This window comes from Desmodus rotundus, chromosome 5, assembly GCF_022682495.2.
Source record: "Desmodus rotundus isolate HL8 chromosome 5, HLdesRot8A.1, whole genome shotgun sequence".
In the NCBI taxonomy this organism is placed as follows: Eukaryota; Metazoa; Chordata; class Mammalia; order Chiroptera; family Phyllostomidae; genus Desmodus; species Desmodus rotundus.
The window spans coordinates 101760471-101785724 of record NC_071391.1 but is presented as its reverse complement, the minus strand read 5'-3'; the positions used below and the strand labels follow the sequence as shown (position 1 = coordinate 101785724).

At 35.0% G+C, this 25254-nt stretch overlaps 1 protein-coding gene across 6 annotated transcripts in view; it reads left to right on the top strand.

The window, feature by feature from the left end:
- Positions 1–25254, top strand: part of REV1 (REV1 DNA directed polymerase) — a 95617-nt gene that overhangs the window by 41171 nt on the left and 29192 nt on the right. For 4 of the 6 annotated variants that reach the window (XM_053925216.2, XM_053925213.2, XM_053925212.2 and 1 more), the window contains 5 exons: positions 5308–5476; positions 13174–13326; positions 16446–17152; positions 19601–19708; positions 21048–21164. In XM_053925216.2, the coding sequence (XP_053781191.1) occupies positions 5308–5476; positions 13174–13326; positions 16446–17152; positions 19601–19708; positions 21048–21164 (1254 nt within the window). Of the gene's footprint in view, positions 1–5307; positions 5477–13173; positions 13327–16445; positions 17153–19600; positions 19709–21047; positions 21165–23649; positions 23816–25254 lie in introns of those variants that run through there. The other 2 variants (XM_045204769.3, XM_045204770.3) reach the window with 2 other exon arrangements.

Sequence of the window (25254 nt, the reverse complement as noted above, 5' to 3'; positions counted from 1 at the left end):
GGTTCTGATACTACACACGTCATAAAAGATAGTTTATTTTGACCATGTCATCTAAGCACTCTGACTTTTTGATGGGTTGTAGTGTTGGTTTTGTAATACTGATTTTGTTTTCTGTGATGGTATTTGATCTCATGGAACCTATTTATAATGGAATATGAGCCAGTGAAAGAGAATTGTCCAGAAACTAAATAGATTTATAATAGTTTAGGTCTGAAAGGAATCTTCAGAGGTCATATGCTACAATCATCCCATTTGACCCTGTCACTAAAGCACATAGTAGAAGACTTCTTAGTGTCACCCAGCTAATTATGGCATAGCCAAACTAAACTCAGGACTTCAGATCTCCAGTTCACTGTTTTCCTTTGTACCACATGTTTTATATTGGTCATAATAGAGTCAATATTTGCCTTAAGTACTTTCCATTCTATGACTTTAAACTTCTTAATTTAATACCTGTTATGTGGATAAGACATTGTAGTTTATTTAGATAATGAGATGTATGAGTGTGGACCTACCTTTTCCAGTATCTTGCATATATATAGGTTTTGTTTGTATTTTCTCCATTACATTTTTTCTGCCCCTGTAGTTTGTTTATCCATAAAATTGGGTATGATACGACCTTTTTTGCATTCTCTTACAAACTTTTGAACAAGTCCTCAAATTTTGTTTGCTGAAGATAATGATTTTAGTGCATAGAATTACATACTAAATTCTGTTTAGTGTGCAGCTCTATGTTTATTGCATAGAATTGTACAATAGCTTTGTGAGTGATCTTAAATATCTAGTCTACCGCTCATTTTCTCAGTGAGGGAACAGGCTAAGTGAGATGAGTCAGTTGCCCAAGATGTCATGACATTCAGTGTTAACGTGCAACTTGAAACCAGTCTTCTCTATCGAGGGTTGCATCTTGTTAATGAAGTTGAATTGATGAGGTATGAGTTTTGGGAGACACAGACTTAGACCTGAATGGTGGCCATTCCATTAGCTGTGTGTGACTTTGGAAAGTTACCTTTATCTCTCCAATATTTGATTTGTTAATCTGCCTAAAATTGGTGCCATTTATAAGAAACTTTATTAAGTGTGTTAATGAACAATAATTTGCTTGTTCTTTTTTAATTTTTATTTATATATTTTTAGAGAGAGTGGGAGGAAGGGAGAAAGAGAGGGAGGAAAACATCAATCTGTGAGAGAAACATAGATGGGTTGCCTCTCAGACCCGCCACCCAAGCATGAACTCTGACCAGGAATTGAACTGACAACGTTTTTTGCTTTACAGGACAATGCTCAACTAACTGAGACGCCAAGGCTAATTTGCTTGCTTAAAAATTAGTAGAACTTCAAGGAAAAAAAATTTGAAAAAACTTTAAATGTCATGTCCCTTTAAAAATCTTTATTTTTAGAACCAGTGCTATATTTTTTTATTCCTAGTAAAGTGATCTTTGGGAGCCACCAAGCCTTAGAGACACTGTTTTACTTAAAGGATCTTCACCAAAATGTCAGCGATATAATCTGTGGTGATGATTTTTATTGGTGATTCAGTTGCCTTTTTTACACTCATAAGTTGTTAAATAATTTTATTTACTATGTGGATTGGTCCAGTCTATTTAACTTGATTAATCTCATTTATTCCAGTGTGGGAAATGAAATAGTTATTTGATGTCAAAAAGCTCTTTTAGTGCTGACATTTTTCTAGGGTACCACCAATTGTAAAGATTTGGAGAATAGCATTTCCCTGAATATAATTTTGGTTTGTTTGATTTTTCATTTTCTTTTTTTGCCGGTACATGTAGGACCTTCTGGAAAAAAAGTTACTGATGTGTGGGCATCAAGAGAAGGATTTGTAGGTGGGATTATGGATTGAAAAAAATTGATGCTTTATAAATTGAGAGCAGCCCTGACATTTCCTTCCATCTTCCTCCTTTGAAAAAGATAGTAATAATACTAATAATAATACTGGTAATAGCTGATGTAATTCTCACTATGTGGATGGCACTTTTCTTAGCAGTTTATAATTTTTGGCTCTTAAATCTCACAGCAGCCTTCTGATGCACTGTCACTATCCCCAGTTTACGTATGAGAAAACTGAGGCCTGGGAAGTTAAGTTAACTTTCCTGAGGTCCATACAACCGTCAAGTAATAGAGCTAGAATTTGTATCCGGTCAGTCCAACTTAGTAGTCTGCTGTATGGCCTAATTTATGAGAGACTGAGTAAATATTTTGAGAATTGGTATACTCAAGTACTTGCACTCCTTTTGCAAAAGGAGTAAACTCCAGACAGGAGTCTGATGCACTGGGGATATCAATTCAGCAGATACTTACTGAGCCCCGGCTTTGTGCCAGATACACCAAAGTAAGACAGATAAGTTTCCTGTCATCTGGGAGCACATGTTCTGGGGGGATATCTGATGATAAACAAGTAAGCAGATAGACAAGATAATTTCAGCTTGTAATCAGTACTATGAAGAAAAGTAACTATTGTAGTAGGTTGAGAGGGTGGGGTCCCTTGTGTGGGTCACACCACTCAGTGTCTCACAGATTTCATAGTGTTGAATACTCTGTCCTGGTTTTCTCTAATTAGCACACATCTGCTGAACTAAAGGGAGTTCAATACAAAATTGAATTTATTATGCAAATCTTCAGAGCTATCATTTATATTCTCTTGAACTCATAATTTGGGAGTATGTTCATTTGCTGAGGAAATAGAGACAAAGAGAAATACTATTTTAAAAATTTCAAAAAAAAAACACCAAAATAAGAGAGCCACCAACCACATGTATACTAGGCTGTTTGAGCCGATGGAGTGGTTCCTGGCTGCTGGCCCTAGTGCACTATTGGCAATTTTTGTTTGAAGGCCACCATGTGTCAGCATATTTACTGTCTTCCACCGTTTATAGGATTTAGGGCAGGAGTCTCAAGTCATACACGTTACTTGAAAGGAGTTCTGATGTCTTCATACTTAATAATAACAGATTTTATATTAACTACTCCTATGTGCCAGACTTAATGTAGCCTTACTTGTTTCTTTGTAAAGGAAGAGGAGAAAGCTTTAAGGAGTTCAGTACTTGTCCAAAGTCACACAGCTAAAGAATGTTAAAGCCAAAATTAAATCCAGGTCAGTCTGACACCATAGTTTATGTGATCTTACTACCTTTTAATAGATTGGTTTTCATGGTTCGCTCACACTGAAAAATATTCGAGTCTTCAAAATTGAACTTGAAGGAGCCCCCTTAACTTCATCCCATAAAAAGGACAATAAATTCTCCAGGTTTTCCAGTTCTAAATTTTTACAGTAATTAGATTTCAAAGAGCAACTCGTAGAGGGGAGAGTGCTTTACAAGTATGCGTGTGCAAAGGTGATATGTTCCTGGCAGCCCACTGCTTCCTGTTTCAGTCATTTTAATGCAATTGGTTTAGGAAAATTATAGAATAACTTGTAAGGTGATTTTTTATGTTTCTGTGCTTTTTATTGGATTTGATGTTTGTCCATCTTATTATTGCATTGCATCTAGCCTTTAAGTTGGTACTTTTCACTGTTATTTAATAAGGGCAGCCAACTGCTTTAATCTTAGGGAAAGAAAGTAAATAAAGTATAGATTCCTGACTGGATAGTTGTTTAATTTCGACAATTGTACATTAAATCATTGTGATGCTGTAGCTTAGTTTTTGTGATCCCCAACCCCTGAAAACCTTCCCATTATGACTGTTGAATTAATTTTACTTAAAAGTTGTTTCATTTCTCTTTCTAGTACCATGCCCAATTTGGTAGCCACTAGACACATGTGTTAAGCACTTGAAATGTGGCTAGTCTAAATTGAGATGTGATGTAAGTATAAAATACACTTAGTTCTGGAGACTCAGTATGAAAAAAACAACGTGGAACATCCCGATTTTTATATTGATACATGTTGAAGTAATAATATTTTGGATCTGTTGGGTTAAATAAAAATATTAAAAGTGATTTCATGTTTTTTCTGCTTTTGATAAGGTTACTAGAAATCTTGGTTTTAAATAAATGTGGCTTCCATTATCAGGCAGTGTCAGAATGTGTAATCAGTAACATCAAATAAATTCTACACTATAGGAATTTATCAAGAATTAACCTGGCATATCTGTGTGTGCTTTGTCAGTTTTTTAGTTCTTCAAAAGTCTAAAACTCACCTTATTAGGTAGTTATTATAAGAAAAGTGTTCATTTAAATACTTGGACCTGTTGCTTGAGTAACAAAGTAAATACATAAGCCTCCTGTGACACCCCCCACCCTCCCTGTCCCTGAGGAGTAGCTGTTGCTAGGACAGGTGTGTTTTAGAGCTTTTATTAGGATAATAGGTGAAAGAAATAGAAAAGCTATTGAAAATAATTAGTTTAATATGATAGTAGTAAATGCCTGTTATAACTTTAATGATTCAGACATTTCTTTTTATGGGAAAGCATAAGCTACATTAATTCCCTGAGATCTTTTTTAATAGTTAAATATTTTGAAAAAAATTGAAAAATATTCTCTTTCTGTAATTTATTTTTCTGTATTGGTGGACTTTATTTTTTGCCTTTGATGAAAATTCATATTAGGAAACTAAGATTATTTTAACATATATTCTTAAATAAAATTTAAAATTATTTTATAGGAGTAAAATCTATTAGTAAGCCCTGCAACATGTCTGCACATAGTATATATGAGCAATTTATCTACTCTTGTATTACAGTAAGTCCTCACTTAATGTCATCAATAAGATCTGTGACTTTAAGTGAAATGACAGGTAACAAAACCAATTTTACCATAGGCTAATTGATACAAACAGGAGTTAAGTTCCTGTAGAATCACATTAACACAGTAAAGAAATGATGTTATTCAGGGACCTGCTGTATTCTGAAGGAGCTGTAAGATTAGTTGGAGTCTCTCTAAACTGACTCATAAATGACTTAATAGTTCTGAATTTTTTTAAACATAAGATACCAATATCCAGGTCATATAGCTAAATGTGGTCCAGAGTTTAAGAAATTTTGCTCTAATGTTAGTATTTGATTCATTATTTGAGATCCCAGTTTGCTCTTCTAGGCAAACCTCTTAGCAGTAGATGTGTCTGTGTTGGTGGACTGTTTCTAGCAGCCAGGGAAGAGGATGTGCTAAAGCACAATACCTTTATCACCCTGTGACTTACTTAGCTCCCAACTTTGTTTACTGGTAACATAGTAAAGGAGAAAGTGAACCAGTGATGTGTTCTTTGAATGGCCTGTTTAAGGGATTACTTTGCTAGGGTTCTACTTTCTTACATATAAAACTCTTAATATATTTTAATACTAACATTACAGACCCTTCTGCTGAGGAATTGAGAAAGCTGATGATGTTGCATGGAGGCCAGTACCATGTGTATTATTCCAGATCCCAAACCACACACATTATTGCCACCAACCTTCCTACTGCTAAAATCAAAGAATTAAAGGGGGAAAAAGTAATTCGGCCAGAATGGATTGTGGAAAGGTAAGTTTAATTTTTAATTAATAAGTTTTAAAAATTGGAATACATTTTATTATATTATAGACAGTAACTTTGCCGCTAAACTTAAGGGTGGTGAAAAGTAATTAATGTCTTAAACAACACTGCTGTATTCTTTATAAAATCACATTGATAATTCAGATGGCCATAAAATTTGGCATCCTATCAGAAGTACTACATTAGTGTTCTTGGAACCTCAGCTACCAGGAATTAGGGACAATGAAGTAGGTAAGCAGCAGGAAGTGGTAATAGGAAGAGGTTGACTAAGCACGTCATTTGGCAGATATTTGTGTACCTATTAAGGGCTAGGCAGTGCTCCCTGTTTGGAATTGACTTGTTGTAAATCAGTGGTAGCCATTCATATTGGCATTTTAAATTTAAATGTTATCTGGAACATCGGAGCCATAGCTTAAGTGATTTATATTTTGAAACAATAATATTATATGAGGTTAGTCCGGAAAAAGTCCAGCCATTGTTAATATAACAAGAATGGTTTGCAGGACATTGATGTAACCTGGCAGGCAAGGGAAGTGAACTGGATTGCATATCTGTGAACAATGATGTCTTCACTGTACCAGTCAGTGGGGGCAGCAGATCCTGTTGAGTGAGCATGTGCACTGTGTGGTTGTTGCATTCAAAATGACTGAGCCAGTAGAGCAACAGATCTGCATCAGATTTTGCATTAAGCTTGAACATTTCTCCATGGAAACTATTTGGATGATTCAGAAGGCTACAGCTATGGGCAGCTGGTGATTGGCAGCTTCATCACAACAATGCACCTCTTCCTGCATCACATCTCGTGCAAAGTTTTTTGGCAAAACATCAAATTACCCGGGTGACACTCAGCTCCCCCTACAGCCCAGATTTGGTGCCCTGTGACTTCTGGCTTTTCCCAAAACTAAAATCACCTTGGAAAGGGAAGAGATTTCAGACCATTGATGAGATTCAGGAAAATACAGCAGGACAGCTGATGTCAATTGGGAGAACTATGTGAGGTTCCAAGGTTCCTACTTTGAAGGGACTGAGTCATCACTGTCCTATGTACAATGTTTCTTATATCTTGTATCTTCTTCAATAAATGTCTCTTTTTCATATTAAATGGCTGGATAACTTCTGGACAGACCTTGTAAACATGAGTGACTAGATTTATGAAAGTTGAAAGTGACAATGAAAACAAAAACGAAGCAAACAACCAAAACAGGAACAGAATCAGAAATGGACATCACACAGAGGGAGTTCAGTGGGGAGGAGGGAGGGAGGAATAGGAGGGAAAAGGTACAGGACAGAAACAGCATAATTCGTAGGCATAAAATAGATGGGGAGAGATAAAAAATGGTATAGGAAACAGGACTCAAAGAACTTATATGTACAACCCATGGACATGAACTAAGTGGAGGGGGGGGTGCTAGAAGGTAAGGGGGGATAAAGGGGAGGAAATTGGGAAAACTGTAATAGTATAGTCAATAAAAAATACTTTTAAAAAGTGAAAATACTAAAATCATAATTTTTTGAATATATTATAGATATTACATAAGAGTGGTCGTATTATATTATGCAGTGCTAATGAAACAAACTTGTTATTTTTTTAGTCAGTAGTTTTAATGAATTAAGCATGAATCAGCAGATTTAGTATTGCTCAGTTCTTTCGTATAGCAGATGTAGCAGCACAGATTCTATGTGGGAGGCAACATAGAATAGTGGGAAAGCCTGTGGGAAGAGTTATGTAGTCATTCTGAACTTCATTTCCTCATTTGTAAAAGAAGGTTAATACCTACCTGCTATGGTTATGTGAGAATTAGAAATAATTTGTGCAAACTAGTACACTCCAGGCATATTGTACATTTATAATATGTAAGAAGTAATTGTTCTTAAATTTTTATTCTAAAAATATTAACTAGTATTAAAAAGTAAATTCCAACAGGTCAAAAGGGTGTTTCATTTTTACTTAAAATTTTTAAAAATTTTTATGTATTCATTTTCAGAGAGAGAAACATTGATTTGTTCTACTTATTTATGCATTCATTGGTTGCATCTTGTATGTGTCCTGACCAGAGTTCAAAACCCACAACCTTGGTGAATCGGGATGACGCTCAAACCAACTGAGCCGTCCAGCCAGGGCAAAAGGGCATTTAAAAAAAATGTGCTTGGTTTCTGGAAAGCCAAATGTATTTTATAGATTAAGGGTTTTTTAAGCCTTAGGGGATTGTTGAAGGCCCATCCCTTAAAAAGAGATTGGAAAGTTTTCAGTATAAGAAGTTAGGATCATCCCAGAGTCAGCTGTGTATTGTTGCATACAGACATTCCAGTCCTGTCCTTGTACCAGGGCTAGAATTTTGATGAGAGACTATTTAGTTTGGCTTTGGGGGGTATGGGATAGCTCCATTGACAGTAGGAGAGTAGAGATGAAAAGGACTCTTACTGGGTAGGACTTGACTTGCTGAGAAAATGGTGTTTTTCATGACAGCCGTTTCCTTTATGAATACTCTTCCTTCTTGCCCTGAATGCAGCTAGAGAGGTAATGTTGGGTTGGCCAAAAAGTCCATTTACTTTTTCCCATAAAACGAAAGACATATTTTTCATTTTCACCAATAACTTTATTGACTTGAGTATTTTGAGTATGTCAGCCATCTCCTGCTATTGGCTTCTAGTGGATAGAGGCCAGGGGTGCTGCTAAACTTCATCCCCACAGCAAAGAATTATTTCGCCAAAATGTCAGTAGTAGTAAGAAACTTCGAAAATCATTTTTGACACATTCAATCCATCACAGCACCTTCTCCATACACTGCACAAATCTTTTTTTGCATTTCAGTTGTGTTTTTACCTTTCTTGAAATAATAAAACATAATGTGCCAAAAATGTTTTGCATCTTCTTCCATCTTCAGTACTAAAATGGCTGCAAAAAAATTCACCAATTTTGATGGGGTTTTTTTTTTCTCATGCTTGCTGCTATGGCACCTGTCACAATACAGTCGAACAAAATTGTTTAGAATGAAGTTAAAGACAACTAAGCAGTACTAACAACTAAACAAACGAATGGAAAACACTAATAAAACTTTTTGGCCAGTCCAATACAATAGAAGAAGTAATTGTGGCAGTTGTAAATTTTAAAATTCACTTTAATAGATTGTATTTTAGTTTGAAGTCAAGCTTAATCATCTGTTTTTAAATAACAAATGAGTTTGGATATTGTGATTATATGGCCTCTTTGCTATATGAGATGGCAGGTCTGATAAGGTTAACCAATTTGCCCAAGCACAGCAGGATTCAGAGTCTAGATTTTCTGACTCCTTTTTGGGCCTGCGTTTTGCCATTTAATTAAGCTTGTTAAAGATGAATTGGCCCATGTGGAAATGGATCAATCTGGGCATATCTTAATACATAAATATATAAATGTCCAGTGTATACTATATCATAGCATGGAATCCTTTTGATTAAATCAAAGTACTGTTTTCTTTCACACTCTAATCTCAGTCTTGTTTATCTCTTTTCCTCCTCAGCAGTGTTTTAATAAGGTTTTATTATACTTAAAATTTTAACATTTTATTAGCTATTTAATGGATGATGCATGATACTCTCTTCCATAATTAGCTTTCTTATTTTTAATTTGAACAGCTTAAATAGCAACTACCACTTCTAAGTGTGTGGGGTGATTGCTTTGCTTTGATTAGAGTCCCCTGGTGTCTGTGCCATGAAACCTGAGTCAGTGTACATGTGTATGATTATAGGACCACAACTGCTAAGGGGCAGGAAAGTCCTGTGTGCATTAGTGTAAGGTATGAGAGTATTTTGCTGAAACCTCTGCCTTGTAAATCCTATGCTTGCATATAGTATAAGTTAGTGATTTTCAAATTTTTACCACACTCCTCTTCTTCAGACAATTTTTTTATCGAGATATGAAGTGTACAGTAGTTAACGAGAAGCTGCTGTGATTCACCCTACTGCCTCATCAAGCCATGGAGTACCATGGAGCACAGTTTAAAAACATTGTCCTAGGTTATGACAGGTTGACGTTTTTGTTATTGTTCTGTGTTGAGTCTTTTTAGCATGGGAACCTGCCACCCTCCTATGGTTAGGTTCTTAACGGTTTTGCTGTGAGTGTAGAATGTGGTCATCATTGTTCCAATTCATGCCAACTGATTGGGTCTTCTAGTAACTGATGCTCAGTACAGTTTGTCCTTTCTTTTTTAGCTTCCAAACTATAATATGTTAGCACATTTGTCATATACTCAGATACTCTGAAGGTCTCATACTTCATATGGACTAAAGCTTTGTTTCTAATTATATTTGATGGAAATAATGAGCTCATTTAACTCAAGTAAAACTTGATTGCAACTTTACCTCATGATTTTCTTTTTCATTTCTCTTGTGTTTTTGTGTCTTGCTTCAGTTTATTCATAGAAAATGTGCATGACTAATTTCTGATACAGATTTGGCTTTTTAAAAAAATTAATCTTGGTGTCATTTACATTTTTCTCTCACAGCACTACAGAATTCTTCTAAAATTATTTTTACTTGGCTAACTAACAAACACATTTCAGACTACTCCCTAATGACTTTTAGGTAATATTTTATTTGTAGGTAATACTTTATTTGAAATTATTCCTGGTCTTTAAGAGCTAAAGAGTGAATAACTTAACTCTCAGTATCTGTGTAAAAAACAATATGGACCCTGTAGGAGAAAGAGCAAGAAGTCTTATACATATTTTTGTACCTGCTAATTTCCTGTTCTGAGCTATGGTGTTTTGGTGAGTGGTTGGAAAGTATTGGGTAGTGGGGGTGGGGCAAAGAGAATTTTAATTTTGGTGCATAAAGATGACTTTCACTTAATGGTGGAATAGGCAAAAACAGCTCAGTTTTTCCTTAGCACATCCTTAGATTCTTTCTTGCTTTAAATCCACTTTTGAATATCAAAGAAGATAGATGCCTGAATAGATGGTTGGGTGCATATACCAATGTTAGATACGTTTTTCTGATAGGATAACTGGGACATTGACTGGAACCATAAACCCATTTGATGTGCATGATTGTTTCATACAAATAAAGTGCTGTTACTATAATATAGAGGAAAAAGTGGAATAGCAATTAATGTAGTGATGATTTTGTTGTATCTTAATTTTTGTAAAATTTCCCAAAATCTGGTTATTACAGTCAGTGTAAATTCATTGTCAACTGATAGAAATAGGAAATAATTTAGAGAACTGTTAGATACAAAGTTTTGTTTCGGAGATGACTTTAGTGGGGCAGGGCTGTAGGACAAAGCAAGAATCAAGACTTCTCAACATAGGTGAGTTTTCACTTGCAGATAATATGTGCCTAACCCATTGTATGTAACGTAAACTCTTTGATTTATATCAGAATATACTTTTCATTTGTAGAGTAGTACATGGAAAGCTCAGTATACAGGGAGACAGTTTTTTGGTAAAATGAAGCTCCTTTTTGGTTTTGATATCTGATTCTTTTTAATGTAAGAAGAATAGTAGAAAATGTAGGTAGGTACAGTTCCTTTGTGCCCAGCATAAGCAGTGAAATTAGAAACTATTAGCAATTAATCCCTGAGAGATTTTTTTAAAGATCTTTTAAAAATATACTTTGAGATAATATTTTTGTCTGTATATATATAGATAAATAAGTGAATAAGTAGGGATAATTAAGAGTATATAACTTACAGATAGTGATTTGGGCTTCATATTAAAAAGGATCTCTTGTCAAACATGTATGGTGCATTTGGCTTTAATTCTTTTTACTAGGTGTCTCTGAGGGTGTCTGATTTGAGACCTTGCAGTATTGAAATTGGCTCTTATTTTCTATCAGTCTCCATGGACTTAATTATATGAGACTAAGTTCTGGGTGACATGGCTCTTATTAGGAGTGGGAGAAGATCTTACACTGTGTATAATCAGTGTTGACCATAGAGAGCACCTTTAAAGACTCATCACCCCAGCATGCTGTGTCAGTGGAGTGGGAGAGCTAGCTTGATAATAGGGCAGTTTCTCTGTTCATCGCCCTTTGTTTCACGTCAGTGTGCAACTGGAACATCAGTTTCACTCTCTATTTATCCTTTGGTTATAGCTCTATGTGATGAAAAGGTGGAAGGCTAAGGTTAGGGTTCTACTTCACTTATTAAGTACCTTCTCTTCTGTGGTGGGGGACACAGGTGAGATAGATAATACCACAAGAAGAGAGATCCATAAGCGGTTGAAACCAACTGTTTAAGGAAGAAAATTTTGATAAAGAATAAAGTAAATTAATACATGGTCTAATTTTAGCATTTTGACCCTAATATTTGAATATAATCTGTAATCTTGATAAAAGGAGCTTAGCCTGATAGTAAATATTTAGGTAAATGAAAATTGATATGTCACAGAATGTTCTTTACCATCGTAAGTTAGTAGTTTTAGCACTTGGACACAGTTTAGGTACTTTGCATAGAATTATTAAATATATATTGATATAATTACATAAAGGACATAGTCTGTAACATTATGTGGCTCCATTTTTAGCATATATCATCCCTGTTTTCCTGTGTTCACAGTTAACTCAGTATTTTGAATTGTTTTTTGTTAGCTAATTTAGTCATTTCTTACATGTTGGCTATTTTTCTTAAAAAATGGTTTGTGGAGTGCCCTTTGAGAAAATTAAATGTGAAAACTTTTGGATTTATGACAGTAAGAAAAGTATATTTTGTCTGTTATATAGTAATTTTTTCTTGAATAATTAAAATATGACTTTCTTAGTATACAGTTGAGGTTTAAAACCAGAGATGTTTAGAAATATTTCCTGATACTTAAGGAGCCTAAGTATATTGGTTGGCTATTTTAAAGTTTAAGTTGAAAATGATATTTTAAATGGTATAATAACCATATATAACTCAATTTATGAGAAAGCAAAAAGTTTAAGACAGCTTAATCAAACTAGTCTTTGTTCTGACGTACAAAGGAATAGGTGTCAGTTTGAGTGTCAGTTAATACGGGAGTCCCACCTAGCATTGTAACAGTTCTCAGTAGCGCTGGTGTTTCCTGGTTACCTTAGACATCTAGTGGACTTGATTTGGAAGAGGACAGCTATGATAGTGTCTGCCCTCACACAGTTCATATCCTCATGTGGCCTCGTCTCTGTCACTCTTACACAAATTAAAATAGTATGAATTATTTATTACTCTTACAGTTCTTTTTTTGTCCTATTTAAAAAAATTTTACAGTTTTTCACATTTATAATAGACTTACCTAACACGAATTGTAGAAATTGAGAATCCTCATCCAGTTTACTTATTCTGGGAAAACTTAAAATGTGAGATGGGATTCGAGAAAGTCTTATGACTGTACAATTATTTGAGGGGAAATTGTGGTCAATATTAAAGTCAAGATAAAAACATTAACTAGTTCAACTCCATGCCTGCAGTTTTACTTACCATGCTGTATAGTTTTTTTTTCTCATGTGGAATTGTTGGCCACTGATTTTTAAAATCTCAGTTTGTGTCTTTCCATGGGTGGGAAGTCATTCTTCAATGCTTAAGTAAAATTATATTGTATTAGGAAGACTACGACAGAGGGAGAAGAACTAAAACTAAGAAAGATGGCTTGCTGCAGAAATACTCCCATCATCAATTAAGAACATTGATTTTTCATGAAGCTCATTTCCCCCAAGTATTGAATTCTTACAATGGTGTTACTTTTTTGTTGCAGTATCAAAGCTGGCCGACTCCTGTCCTACATTCCCTATCAGCTGTACAGCAAGCAGTCCACTGTGCAGAAAGGTCTCAGCTTCAATCCTGTATGCAAACCTGAGGACCCAGTGCCCGGTCCAAGCAATAGAGCCAAACAGCTCAACAACAGGGTGTAAGTTTGTCTAGAGTGGTGATGCTGTAAAGCTGGTTTTTTAGCAGTGGGTGTGGTTCCTACTCTGCTGAAGATAGAAACAATTATTAACCTGGCCACTCATCTATGTTAAACATACCAAAATAAGTATGTGGGTGTGTTAATTAAAAATTATTTTTATCATGATAGCTTCTGCCCTCATAGAGTTCATATCCTCATAAATAGGAGTTTCATAAATGTAACAGAAAAGGTTTTTTAGTCATTTTAGATTCCCATGTTAAACTAATGGATCTTAAGTTATTAGAAGTAAAATTTTCATGGATTTTTCTGAAAGTAAGTATTTCCACACTAGAATGTTGCTTTCTCAAAAATTGAATTAACTACGCCAGCTATACTTTTGTTATGCAGTGCATGGAAAGACAGTTAACAAAAATGTTAGCATTCCCAGGTTATTTTTGAAAAATTCCAAATTCAGAACAGTTCTAAATATATAAATATTTTATATCAATGAAAATTTAGTTGGTCACCCTAAATGTTACCGAGTTAGAGGTGAATCTAGAGTTTATTCCATGTGAGTGATTTTTTAAAATACATTGATTTAAGCTTTAATTGCAATAATCTTGGGTAAGTTGGTTTCATAATCAATTGGTATGTTACCTTAACTTGTGTGTCAGTTGGTTCATTATCATCATCAGTCTTCTCCTTATTTATTAAATTGCTTGCTTTGGGAGTTGGATATATCTTTGCCAAAAGACCAAGAGTCTAACCTGGGAGGATCCAATATCACTGCCTTCTGTAGTTTTTGTTGTTGTTATTTGTCCTTTAACTTGTATTCATTTATGAGCATATTCAGATGTTTTCATGTTACCTAAAACTTTTCGTTTTTCTAGTACCATGAATGTGTACAGTAGGTAGTACTAGAAGACCTTTTTGACTACATAACTTCGTGTTTTTTTCTTGCCCACATTAATAAAAGTAGCAAATTGATACAGTAGTCTTCCCTTATCCTCGGATTATGTTCCAAGGCCCGCAGTAGATCCCTGAAACTGCGGATAGTACCAAAGCCTTTATATACTACGTTTTTTCCTATGTATACATACCCATGATAAAGTTTAATTTGTAAATTAGGCACAGTAAGAGATTAACAATAACTAGTTATAAAGTAGAACAGTTATAACAATATACTGTAATAAAAAAAGTGGATATGTTCTCTTTCTACTGTACTCACCCTTATGACATGAGATTATAAAATGCCTCTGTTGAGGCTACTCAGGAAAGTATACAATGTAAACTTACGAATTATTTATTTCTGAAATTTTCTATCTAATATTTTCAGACCATAGCTGATTGTAGGTAACTGAAACTGGAAAGTGCAACTGCAGATAAGGGGACTACTATATGTGTTTTTTTAAATACTTTGGTCAATTTTAGGAAAAATGTACTTAATCGATTTTACTTCTTAATACTTTTTACGCTGTTGCCTAATAAATGTATGTTTACTGATGATGTATTTCCAGTACAGCTACTTTGTAAATACTCACTTGTCTAGACCAAAAAACAGAAAGAATGTATGTTTGTAGTATGTTTTCTTGACAATGTATGTATTTCCATTGCACATGTTGCTGGTAAAGATGTAAAGAATCTTAATATTAGTGACACAGAAAAATAGATGTTGAGAGTTTTCTAACTTTTGTTGCTTACTATGATCTTTATTTTTTGGTATGTTCAATACATTTTATACATTTCTGTGAAATGCTATGTGTGACTTTTTGCTCCCTTGTTTTCTCTCTGTAGCTCAGGGGCCAGCCTTCCTCTGACATGTAACAAATTAGGTTTTCTCTCCGTCCTCTTTTAATTGTTTGCAGTTGGTCTTCCTTTTCCCTTTCACTGGCGTGATCATCTGTGAGGATTGGACCTACTCAGAGTTGGCTGTCATATTCCAAGAGATGGTCAGCCAGAGCCAACCCAGAAATGGGTGGTAATGTTTTGTATCTGACCTGTGTGACTTTTCTGTGTATTCACACAGCCATTACTGGTATACCATGTTGGTATTAGGGAGGGACTTTAGATGAAGCCTGGGAATACTGTGGTAATCACACGTACGCCCTGGTACCAACCAGGTACCCTCATTTGGAGCCTGAAAATGTTATTAGATTAATTCCATGGACATTTCCGAGAATGAATTATTGCTCCGTAGTTCAGGTTTTTATTTATTTAATTAGGTGACTTTTGTGAGTACAGATGAATTTTGTCTTTATTACACAGAGTATTAACCAAGCAAACATCTAGAGGAGCCAGGATGTGAATTGAGCATAACGTTTGTCATAGGTCCTGAGTTTATAAACCTGTCATCAAGAAACTTGGTCCAGATTGCCTTGGACCACCTTGGCATCTAATTGTGCTTTTCTTAGAAATGAAACTCCACTTCCTTGGTTAATAGGGCAAGTGTCCTCATTTTTCTAGGTATAAGTTTTACCAAATTACCCATACACATTGACCGTTTTTTTTTTTCTTTTTATACAGTTGGGCAACGGTTAGCCCCATTAATGGATTAATGAAAATGGTCTGTCTTGTCCTGAGTGAAACTAATACTGGCCTCAGTGTTGTAGCAGTATTGGATTTAATGTGTTGAAAAATGCCTTATATAAACCTAAAATTAAAAGTAGGAATTAAGAACTCAAAGTGTCTTACCCATTTTTAGGGGAGTTGTTCATGTTGCATTAATTCAGCAAATATTTATTGCCTACCTAGTACATGCCAGACACTGTGCTACAAACTGTGTATTTAGAGCTTACAGATTCCAGTTCATTTTTAGTGGGAAAAGTAATTGAAAATAGTTCTGGATTTTTCTTAACCTTTAAAGGATTCTATTGTATATCTTTTTGGAGGGTGTCTGAAGCTTTAAAAAAATGAGTTTTTTTAAGTTTGTTAATATTCTGGAGTTTTCCTAGTGACCTTGCTACTTTGGTTTAGCAAAGAATTATCCTTTGTTGGAAGAAAAAGGATATAAAATTTGCGGCTTAATTTGAGGGGAGGAAATATGAAAGTGTATATCACCAAGACAATGTTTAAATGAAAAAATTGTTATAGCTTAAAAGTCAGACGTTATTAATTTAAGAACATTTTTTTTTCTGCTTTAGAAACCACGTAATTAAGAAGCTTGAGACAGGAAAAGAAGTCAAAGTCAATGGAATGAACAGTTGGAATGAAGAAGATGCAAATAGCGATTTTAGTTTTGTGGAGCTGGAGCAGATTGTTCCAAGAAGGAAACAAAACGGAATTCCGCCTCACAGAGACAGCCCTGCCATTCTTAATGGCCACACGCATAGCTCTAATGGTGCCTTAAAGACACAGGGTTGCTGGGTGCCTGTGGGCAACAGTGTTGCCAACAGGCTTTCCCCAGACTCTGCCCAGGAGGAAGAGAAGGCTGAGAAAAGCAGCACCGACTTCAGAGACTGTAGTGTGCAATTGTTGCAACAAAGCACCGGGAACACAGATGCTTTGCGGAATCCACACAGAACTAATTCCTTCTCATTATCATCTTTGCACACGAACACTAAAATAAATGGTGCTCACCACTCCACTGTTCAGGGGCCTTCAAGCACAAAAAGCACTTCAGTACCTTCTCTTAGCAAGGCAGCACCTTCAGTGCCATCCAGACCCTCAGACTGCAGTTTTATTTCAGATTTCTATTCTCATTCAAGACTGCATCACATATCAATGTGGAAGTGTGAATTTACTGAGTTTGTCAATACCCTACAAAGACAAAGTAGTGGTATCTTTCCAGGAAGGGAAAAGTTAAAAAAAATGAAAACAGGCAGGTCTGCACTTGTTGTAACTGACACAGGTAGATACTTACTAAAATTGTTTTCTTAATAAACAACCAATGCTTGATCGTTTTGTTCTTAAGCCGTCGTTGTTATTCTGATCGATACTAAATTCTCATAATATAAAAGTCTTCGGGAAGATCAGGTTTTGTAAGTTACAGTAAGTATAACATTATAGAAAACATTTCTTGAAGTATTTTTTATAAAATTAGATTTCAGTATGGCTAACTGATATTTTTTAGGTAAACAGTAACAAGGTTCTCAATATTCATTCCTCGTGTAGACCTTATCAGTTGTTGAAGTTTTGGACTATGTAAAATATGTATTATATTTAGTGCTTAAATTCCTGTAAGAATGAATTGGTTTGGTAAGAGTAACTTAATTTCTAAAAGCTTGCATCATAATGATTTTTAAATAATGAAATAATAACTTTGACATAGCTGTTATTGTAGCGGTAAACTTTTAGTGAAATTAAGTATTTTCACATATAAATAGATTGGTTAATTGTATTTTGTTTTTTAATGCTTATTAAAAACAACAAAACCAGTAACAAGCTATATTTCTGTACCAGTGATCATAAATTAGTATCTGGTTTGAGGTTTTGTTGTTTTTTGCAGATTATACATTTTCAACTCCCCCACTTCTGCTCCCCAGGGGAAGAGATCTCCTGAGAATATCTAATATTGCCCTTTAACTTATAGCTGTGGAAACTGAGGTACAGAGAGAAGCTCATGGTTCTGTCATGGAAAGTGAAAGAGCCTCCCCCTGTGGGCTTCTTCTGTTATGTTTTTCTGTTTGATGTATTCCCAAATGGTTTTTGTTATTTCTGAAATATTTCAGAATAATAATATAGGTATTAGATAATCTTGACATCATGCCTTGGCCTTGTAACCTAAAGGTCATTTAATTTTGAAAGCTTCAAAGAATTCTTATGAACTAGTTCCATGAATGAGAATAAATGAGAAATTTTTATATTGTATGAAAGCATTCAGTAGGTGTTTGGTCTATGCATTCTGTACTTCTTGAATGTTTAAAGGCATTTTGGATTGTTTGCATCATATTTGTATAATACTTCTATGTAGCAGAATTATGATTGTTAAGGTTTATTTTATAAATCATTTCTCAAGGTAATATAGAAAGTAGCAAGAAGTACACAGCTTTGAAGTTAGATAACGTAGCCTGACCCAAATCCTGGCTCTGCTACTCTCATGAAGCAGGACCATGGGCACATCAGTTCACCTCTCTGAGTCTCAGTTTCCTCTCTGCAGTGGATGATAGATAGTCCATGATGCTCACCTGGTGGGGTTGTGATCTTAAGGAAGATAACATGAACAAAGGCTCAGTGCCTTGCACATAGAACTAGGTACAGTCAAAATTTAGGTGCTTTCGCAGTCAAAATTTAGTAGAGTGGTCTGGACCTTTGGGCTGTATAGACACAAGTTTTTGGAAGCCTATTAAGTATAACCCTCAGTACTAGTATTCTTAAATCTATCCAAGAAAAACTCCTTTTTTTATGGGATCAGAACTTTTTACAAACTCAGGGTTCTTATTTCCAAGACAGTGTTCCTTAGGGGACTAGGGAAAATGGTAGGTCAAGACTGATGTGGAGGAGAAGGCTCTGGTTGTGGCTGGATTACAGTTAAAATAACCCCAATGACTCTTCCTGTAGCTCATGGGGATTAGAAGCCAGAGTCCTTAGGAGAGAACACCTTTATCTCCTTAAAAGTGGCATACAAGCTTTACAGCTGATTTTTAACCGTATTTAATGGCATGAGGAGAATTTATACGCAGATTTTTGCTGCTTAAACTATTTTTTAAGTATGTCTGTTTAGAACAACCATGTTGTGGCTTGTGGGCTCTGAAATCAGACTGCCTGGGATTGAATGTCAGCTCAGTCCTTACTGGTTGTGTGACTTAAGCAACTAATTATCTATAAAATGAGGACAATTAAGATTACCTATCTTGTAGTCTTGAAATTCTCACATGTAAACCTCCTACAATAGTGGCTGACACCTACCAAGCACTCAGTAATAGTAGCAATTTTTATTGTTAATTTATCGAGGAATGTTTATAGACTGCATGGAATAACTTCATCTGAAGTTACTTAGCTCCATGTAACTAAATACATGAAAACACCTTTATACATTTGTCTAAAATGGCACACAGAAATGTTAACATAAGCATTTAGACAAACTTCTAATTTGAGACTTTATTGGAGTATAAATTTTAAAAAAACATGGTATTTTCACAATTGGTGCTAATTGTTTGGAAGCTCAGTCTTTATCAGGATTAGTTTTAGAGTCTAAAGAAATTGAAATTTGCCTTTTCTTGAGGTGATAGAAATAATTTGTAACAGATTCTTTATTTTTAAGACTTAATAAGCATTTAAAAATTTGTAAAATTAACGAGACCTGTTTTTTAATACTGAAAGTTAGTTTGGGGTTTGAACCTTCTCTTTTTCCTTCTAGGAAATATGTCAGTATTGAGTTCACCCAGACATCAGAGCTGTATAATGCATGTTGATATGGATTGCTTCTTTGTATCAGTGGGTATACGAAATAGACCAGATCTCAAAGGTCTGTATTCTTGTTTGTGTTTTCAGAAAATTGATATATAGTTATAAATATATATTCTAAGGGATCACAATATCTTTTTAAATAAATATTTCTAGTTTTCTGTGGCAAAATCAATTCCTGCTGCAAAATTTCCCCTATCATGAAAAGATAGAGGGAATTTTTCTCCCTATAGAAATCATCAGGTCTTTACGCAGAACTAATCTTCAGCAGAAGGCTTGTCATATTAGACTAATTTAGGCAGGGACCCGCATCGGACATTCTCCATATTTTTATCTACATTTACAATTTGTCAATAAATGGGGATTTTAATGTCTTTGCAACTTGGATCACTGTGCTTTCTCTTGAATAAATCCTATACATAGTAAACATTCTAATTTTTTAATTGTAATTTTGTGTTACTATCATTAAAATATGTTGTCACCTGTGCACTCTTTGTCTTAATGGAATTTCAAATATTTGTGAGCTAAACAGTACTGTAAAAAATTTTTATTCTGGATTTTTCAGTGGTTCTGTGTGTCTGAGGGACGTGACATTTTATTTGGAGAATGAGTTCTTCCATTGAGGAAAGCACAGAGGCTGCTGGGGTTAATGCTGGGGTTTTTATTTTTGTCATAGGTAGTTACTGTTTTCACCTCTGAACGGAGTATTTAAATGTCAAAGAATTGATTTTGGCTCATGAGTGACTTTGATCATTATTTATTTATTTTTGTCCTCACAACAAATGCATTCATATGTGTGGATTAATTATGCTATTGCTTTAGAAGTTACCTCGTAACTTACACACACAGAAGTGACACTTGAAAAATTTTTATAAATAGACCAATAACTGAGGACTTTATACTCAACATTTGATTATATAGCAGGTCAGATTGTGATTCCTCTGCATATATATTTATTTTGTGTCTCTTGCTGTAAAATTGGAAGATTGGATATTATCCTACTTTTCTGATACCAGAAATATTAAAAATCTAGAGTAGTTAGTTCCTTCTCTCCCTACCCCTCCAGTCTGAATCTAGGATCTGAGTTGCTTGTTTTCTAACTCTAAGAAACCAGACAAAAAACATGGAAAGCTAGCCGAAAATGTTGCTTTAAAGTTGAAAATATGCATCAGAATTGTCAATAATTTTACTTTTGGGAGTGTGCTGAGAAACTGAAATGATTTGTGCATGGTGATTGGTAATCTTTAAAGATGATAGCTCCTTTATGGATTAATGCCCAAATAAAGCTAAAGAAAAAATGTCATATTTTTAAAATCTTTTGAAAACTTTTCCTTTACATGTTGTCAGTGTTAACATTCCTGTACTTAGATTTTAAAATAATTTTATTCTTTTCCTCACAGGAAAACCAGTGGCCGTTACAAGTAACAGAGGCACAGGAAGGGCACCCTTACGTCCTGGAGCTAACCCCCAGTTGGAGTGGCAGTATTACCAGAATAAAATCCTAAAAGGCAAAGCAGGTACAAATAATGAGCTCTCTTTGAAGTCATAGTGCTCCTGTTGAAGACTTCTGGATTTTGCTGTTGGTGGTGGTATAGAAACGAAAGCAGAGTTAAAATAATTACCCTTTTCATTGAAGTGCTCTAAGGTGTCAGTGACATCTTAAAGCAAAATCTGAATGTAATAATAGCAACAACTGCTTTATAGTTGTGCTTTGTTGATTGGTTGCTATTTTCCTGGGACAGAGAGTGAAGAATGTTTTAAAAGTTGGGACTACTTTGCTGTGTATAAATTCAGATTGGGGAGAAAAATCTTAGACATTATTTTGTAGAAGCTGCAAGAGTCATGAGTTAATTACTAGTTGTTTGATCACTGATTACAGTAAAGACGCTAAAGTTCATGCTGCTAAAGAGTTGTATGAGGCAGTGGAATAATAAACAGTAGGACTTTAGTTTATTGGAATAAGATAATTACCAGCAATCATTCCTCATATCTTTGTTGAACCTATTTCATATGAGAAACCTTTTCTTACCTCTCTGGCTTTAAAATGTTGGCTATTAATCACAATACTATTAAGATTTTCATGTATTTTTTTCTCCTGAGTAAATTTCCTGAGAAATATTTGCTTAGAAATTAAATTCTTTGACATTGATCATTTTCCTTGTGGATGTCTGCAAAGCCAATTTTTTAAAAGTAGTTTTAAAAATACTAATCAAAAAGAAAAGAACGAAAGAAATGGAAGAAAAGAAAAATGCTAATTAGAAAGTCAGAAATTAGATTTACAGTGGAATGGAAGGCATGCAGTTAAATTTCATCCCAATGATTTCAGGTCCTTAAGTTTTCAGTTATAAAACCTTGGGTTTATTTTAGCAGTGATCTCAGTGAAATGAGGGCCAAAGAAAAACTAGTGGACATCCCTGAGGACTTTTAGAATTAGTCTTTTTGTTGTTTGTGGTCATCTGTGTACATGGTGTAAGTATAAAAGAAAATTATTGTAGATACATCGTTATGCTTCATGTGTGTCTGTATTTTCCAGATTTCCTAAAGCTTTTCTTGGTCTTTACATGTTTTAAGAGATTTTTGATATTCTAGCATTTCGGGTGTCATTAGTAGATCTTGAGGTAGCTACTATATTGAGATTTAGTTTTATTGTGGCATGTGACAGTATGGGTAGTTTCGTAAGTATTAGTAGTATGGTTTTGTGGTTTCTTTTTGCATTTTCTGTGTGGTATTAAAAAGATGAAATCTTAAGTTCTAGAAGACAAATAAGCAGCTTAAAGAAATGCACAATATTGTCACATATTGGACACTTGGTAAAAACTTACTGAATGAACGTTGAAAGAAGGAAAAAGTACTATGTGCATACTGTTCAGTAACATCTCTCAGTTACTTAGTGCTCAGTTTTTCCAGTGGGTAGAATCTTGTGTTTCTACACACATCCTTACTTTAGCAGTCTGGGTCTGGAATTTAGACATTAGCAAGCAGACGTTTCTTAGGAGTAGCAGAGAGCCAGTCCGCTTACATCTTTCCTTCCATTCACAGATGATCTGACCATAAACAGTTCATTAACAAAATTCTGTCATTGGTTACTTGTCTTCTTCATTTTAGCCACTGGATTTTCATTGTATTGTAATGAACTTTTATAATTCACATCCTTCCACCTCTGGTGTGGGTGGTAAACTGGAAGGTAAATATTAGGAGAAATTTTGAAATTTCACTTGCCATTGAAAACTGTCAAAAACAGATTTTCCTGTCACTGGAAAAGGTGCATATGATACTTTGTATTTTATATTCTTTCTCTTAACTTCATGTCACTTGTTTTTATACCCTAATAAGCCTTTTGACCCATTAAGAGCTTAACCAAAATATTGTCACATATAAAGTGAATAGATTGTCCTTTATTTCAAAGTTTGGTTGCAGCTAAGCTTGCACTTAGAACTTGTTTTATCAATGCCTTTGTTCCTTTTTCCTTTTTATTTGCTGTCTTTCTTTCTCTGGGTCCTTGTTAGATATGACACCAAACTTTAAAATATTGAGGAACAACTTAGGAATTAGAATCCTTGGCTTATACACACTAGCTTTTTAAAAACATTCAGTTCTTATGTTTTGACTTAAATATCTAAGCAAAATATTCGAACAAGTAGCATGGCTTTGTAGAAGCTTTATTTTCTTATTTGTCATATTCAGAAACTCTTCTATCTAACAGACAGTATAAGTAAGGGCTCCCCATCATGGCTTCCTTTGGTAGGTACCTCCTGAGTGTATTCAGTGGTGACAGTTGTCATTGATGACCCTCATTTTCTGGAATCCGTTCATGCTCTAGATTTCATTGTTGGGCCTTTTACCCTCCCTGGATTCCAGCATACAGATGTTTCCTATCCCTTCAACAACTTCAATGTTCATTCTGAAGAACAACAGTTTTTAAAATCGTATTAGCCATAGATTTATTCTCAGCGATTTCTTTTTCACAGACTTGGGTCCTGGCCTCTGATTTCTCCAACCGTTCCTCCACATTCTCCATGTGCCCGTCTAGTTTGTCAAGTTTTGATGAGCAGTTCTCTACTTTGCCCTCCAATGAGGACAGTGTATCCCTGCATTTCCCTGAATCTCCCTTGAAGCAACTCAGTCTGCTGGTGGAGGGATCCACGTACTCTGCTGCACTGTGGACAAGGTCAGCCAGTCCAGCCCAGAGGAACCTGAGGTGCTACCTCTCAGGCAGGGCCTTGGGAGTGCAGGGACCTCAGACTGTTGTCCCCTCAAGCATGGTTTTATGTAATTTTCAAGTCAGGTAGCTTAGATAATTTAACTAGCCCTTCAAGTATAAGTCACCTAACTCCCCAACTTTTAATGCATTACTCATTCACAGTTGTTATACCTTTGAAAGGCAGCGGGGTTGTGGCTGTTCAAGATTCAACTTTTTTTTTTTTTCATTTTTAGTAGTAGCCTGTTGATCTGTGATTTCGCAATTCTGACATTCTCAAAAGATTTTCAGCTTAGAATAATGGACTATTAAAGCTCATATCTAGTCCTGTAAGACCCTTTAGAAGTAGTCTGCTCTGCATTCTGTTCTTAATTTGTCATACTATAGCACATTAGTCACAATATATCAGAAATTGTAGCTCAAATTATATACTCTGCTGTTGTTATTTTTGGTGCAAGTGGGATTTGATGTCATTAAGACGCCAGTCCTCAGAGTTTGGTTTGCATTTATGCTGTGCGTGGATGGGTGCTGGAATCCAGAAATGGCTTGTATGTGTTGCATAGTTTATGAAAACAGGTTGACTGCTAGAGTCAAACCAGGAAGAGTTGTTTTAGCCCGCAAAGCCAGACACTTTGCCATGTTTTTCTGGTGATGCTTTAACTTGGCTGATTTTTTATGGAAATTATGTCTCTGAAATAAACTAGAGAGAAATGCTGAGTTTGTGAGTTATGTATTGACACAGTGTATTCACAATAGGTTTGTCTAGAATTAGCTCAGGTGGTGGTGGATCTTGGTCTTGGTTTACTAATTAATGGTATTTTTGTTCATAATAGAATTATAGTTGAGGCTGTGTTTTCAGAGCATATTCTTCTTGGAACTTAAAATATTACCCAAGAGACCTATAACTGAGGTCGTGTTTTAATCTATTTGTCAATCACTAGGGAAGCTGAAGGTGATCTGAAGTCTGTGAAGTGGCTCTAGTTCACAGGGTTGCTAGTCTGTGTGCTTTATGCTCGTGTGTAAAGCTGTCAGTTTGGTTTGGGTATGAAGAGATATTTGTGAGCTCTACTATTTAGGCTAGAGTTGCATTCTCTAAAGCAGTTGGTATTCTGATGACACCTGAATGTTTTTAATCGAACATACTTTGTTAAACCAAAAGTAGAATTTCCTGGAAGGGTGGATAATATTGTGAATCTTTTTTACCTGATGTGTGTTCAAAAGAAAAATCTTAAATTTAGGATGAAATCTCTTTATGGTATGTGACTTAATAAGTTATTGTTTGGTCAAATGACTTGTAGAAACTTGATGTTTGTTGAACATCAAATTAGCTTTAAGTATTATAGATAGTTCTTTTAGGAAACAGCGTTAGAGAGATTTATATTTTCCATTAGCTGTTTCCCATTACATTA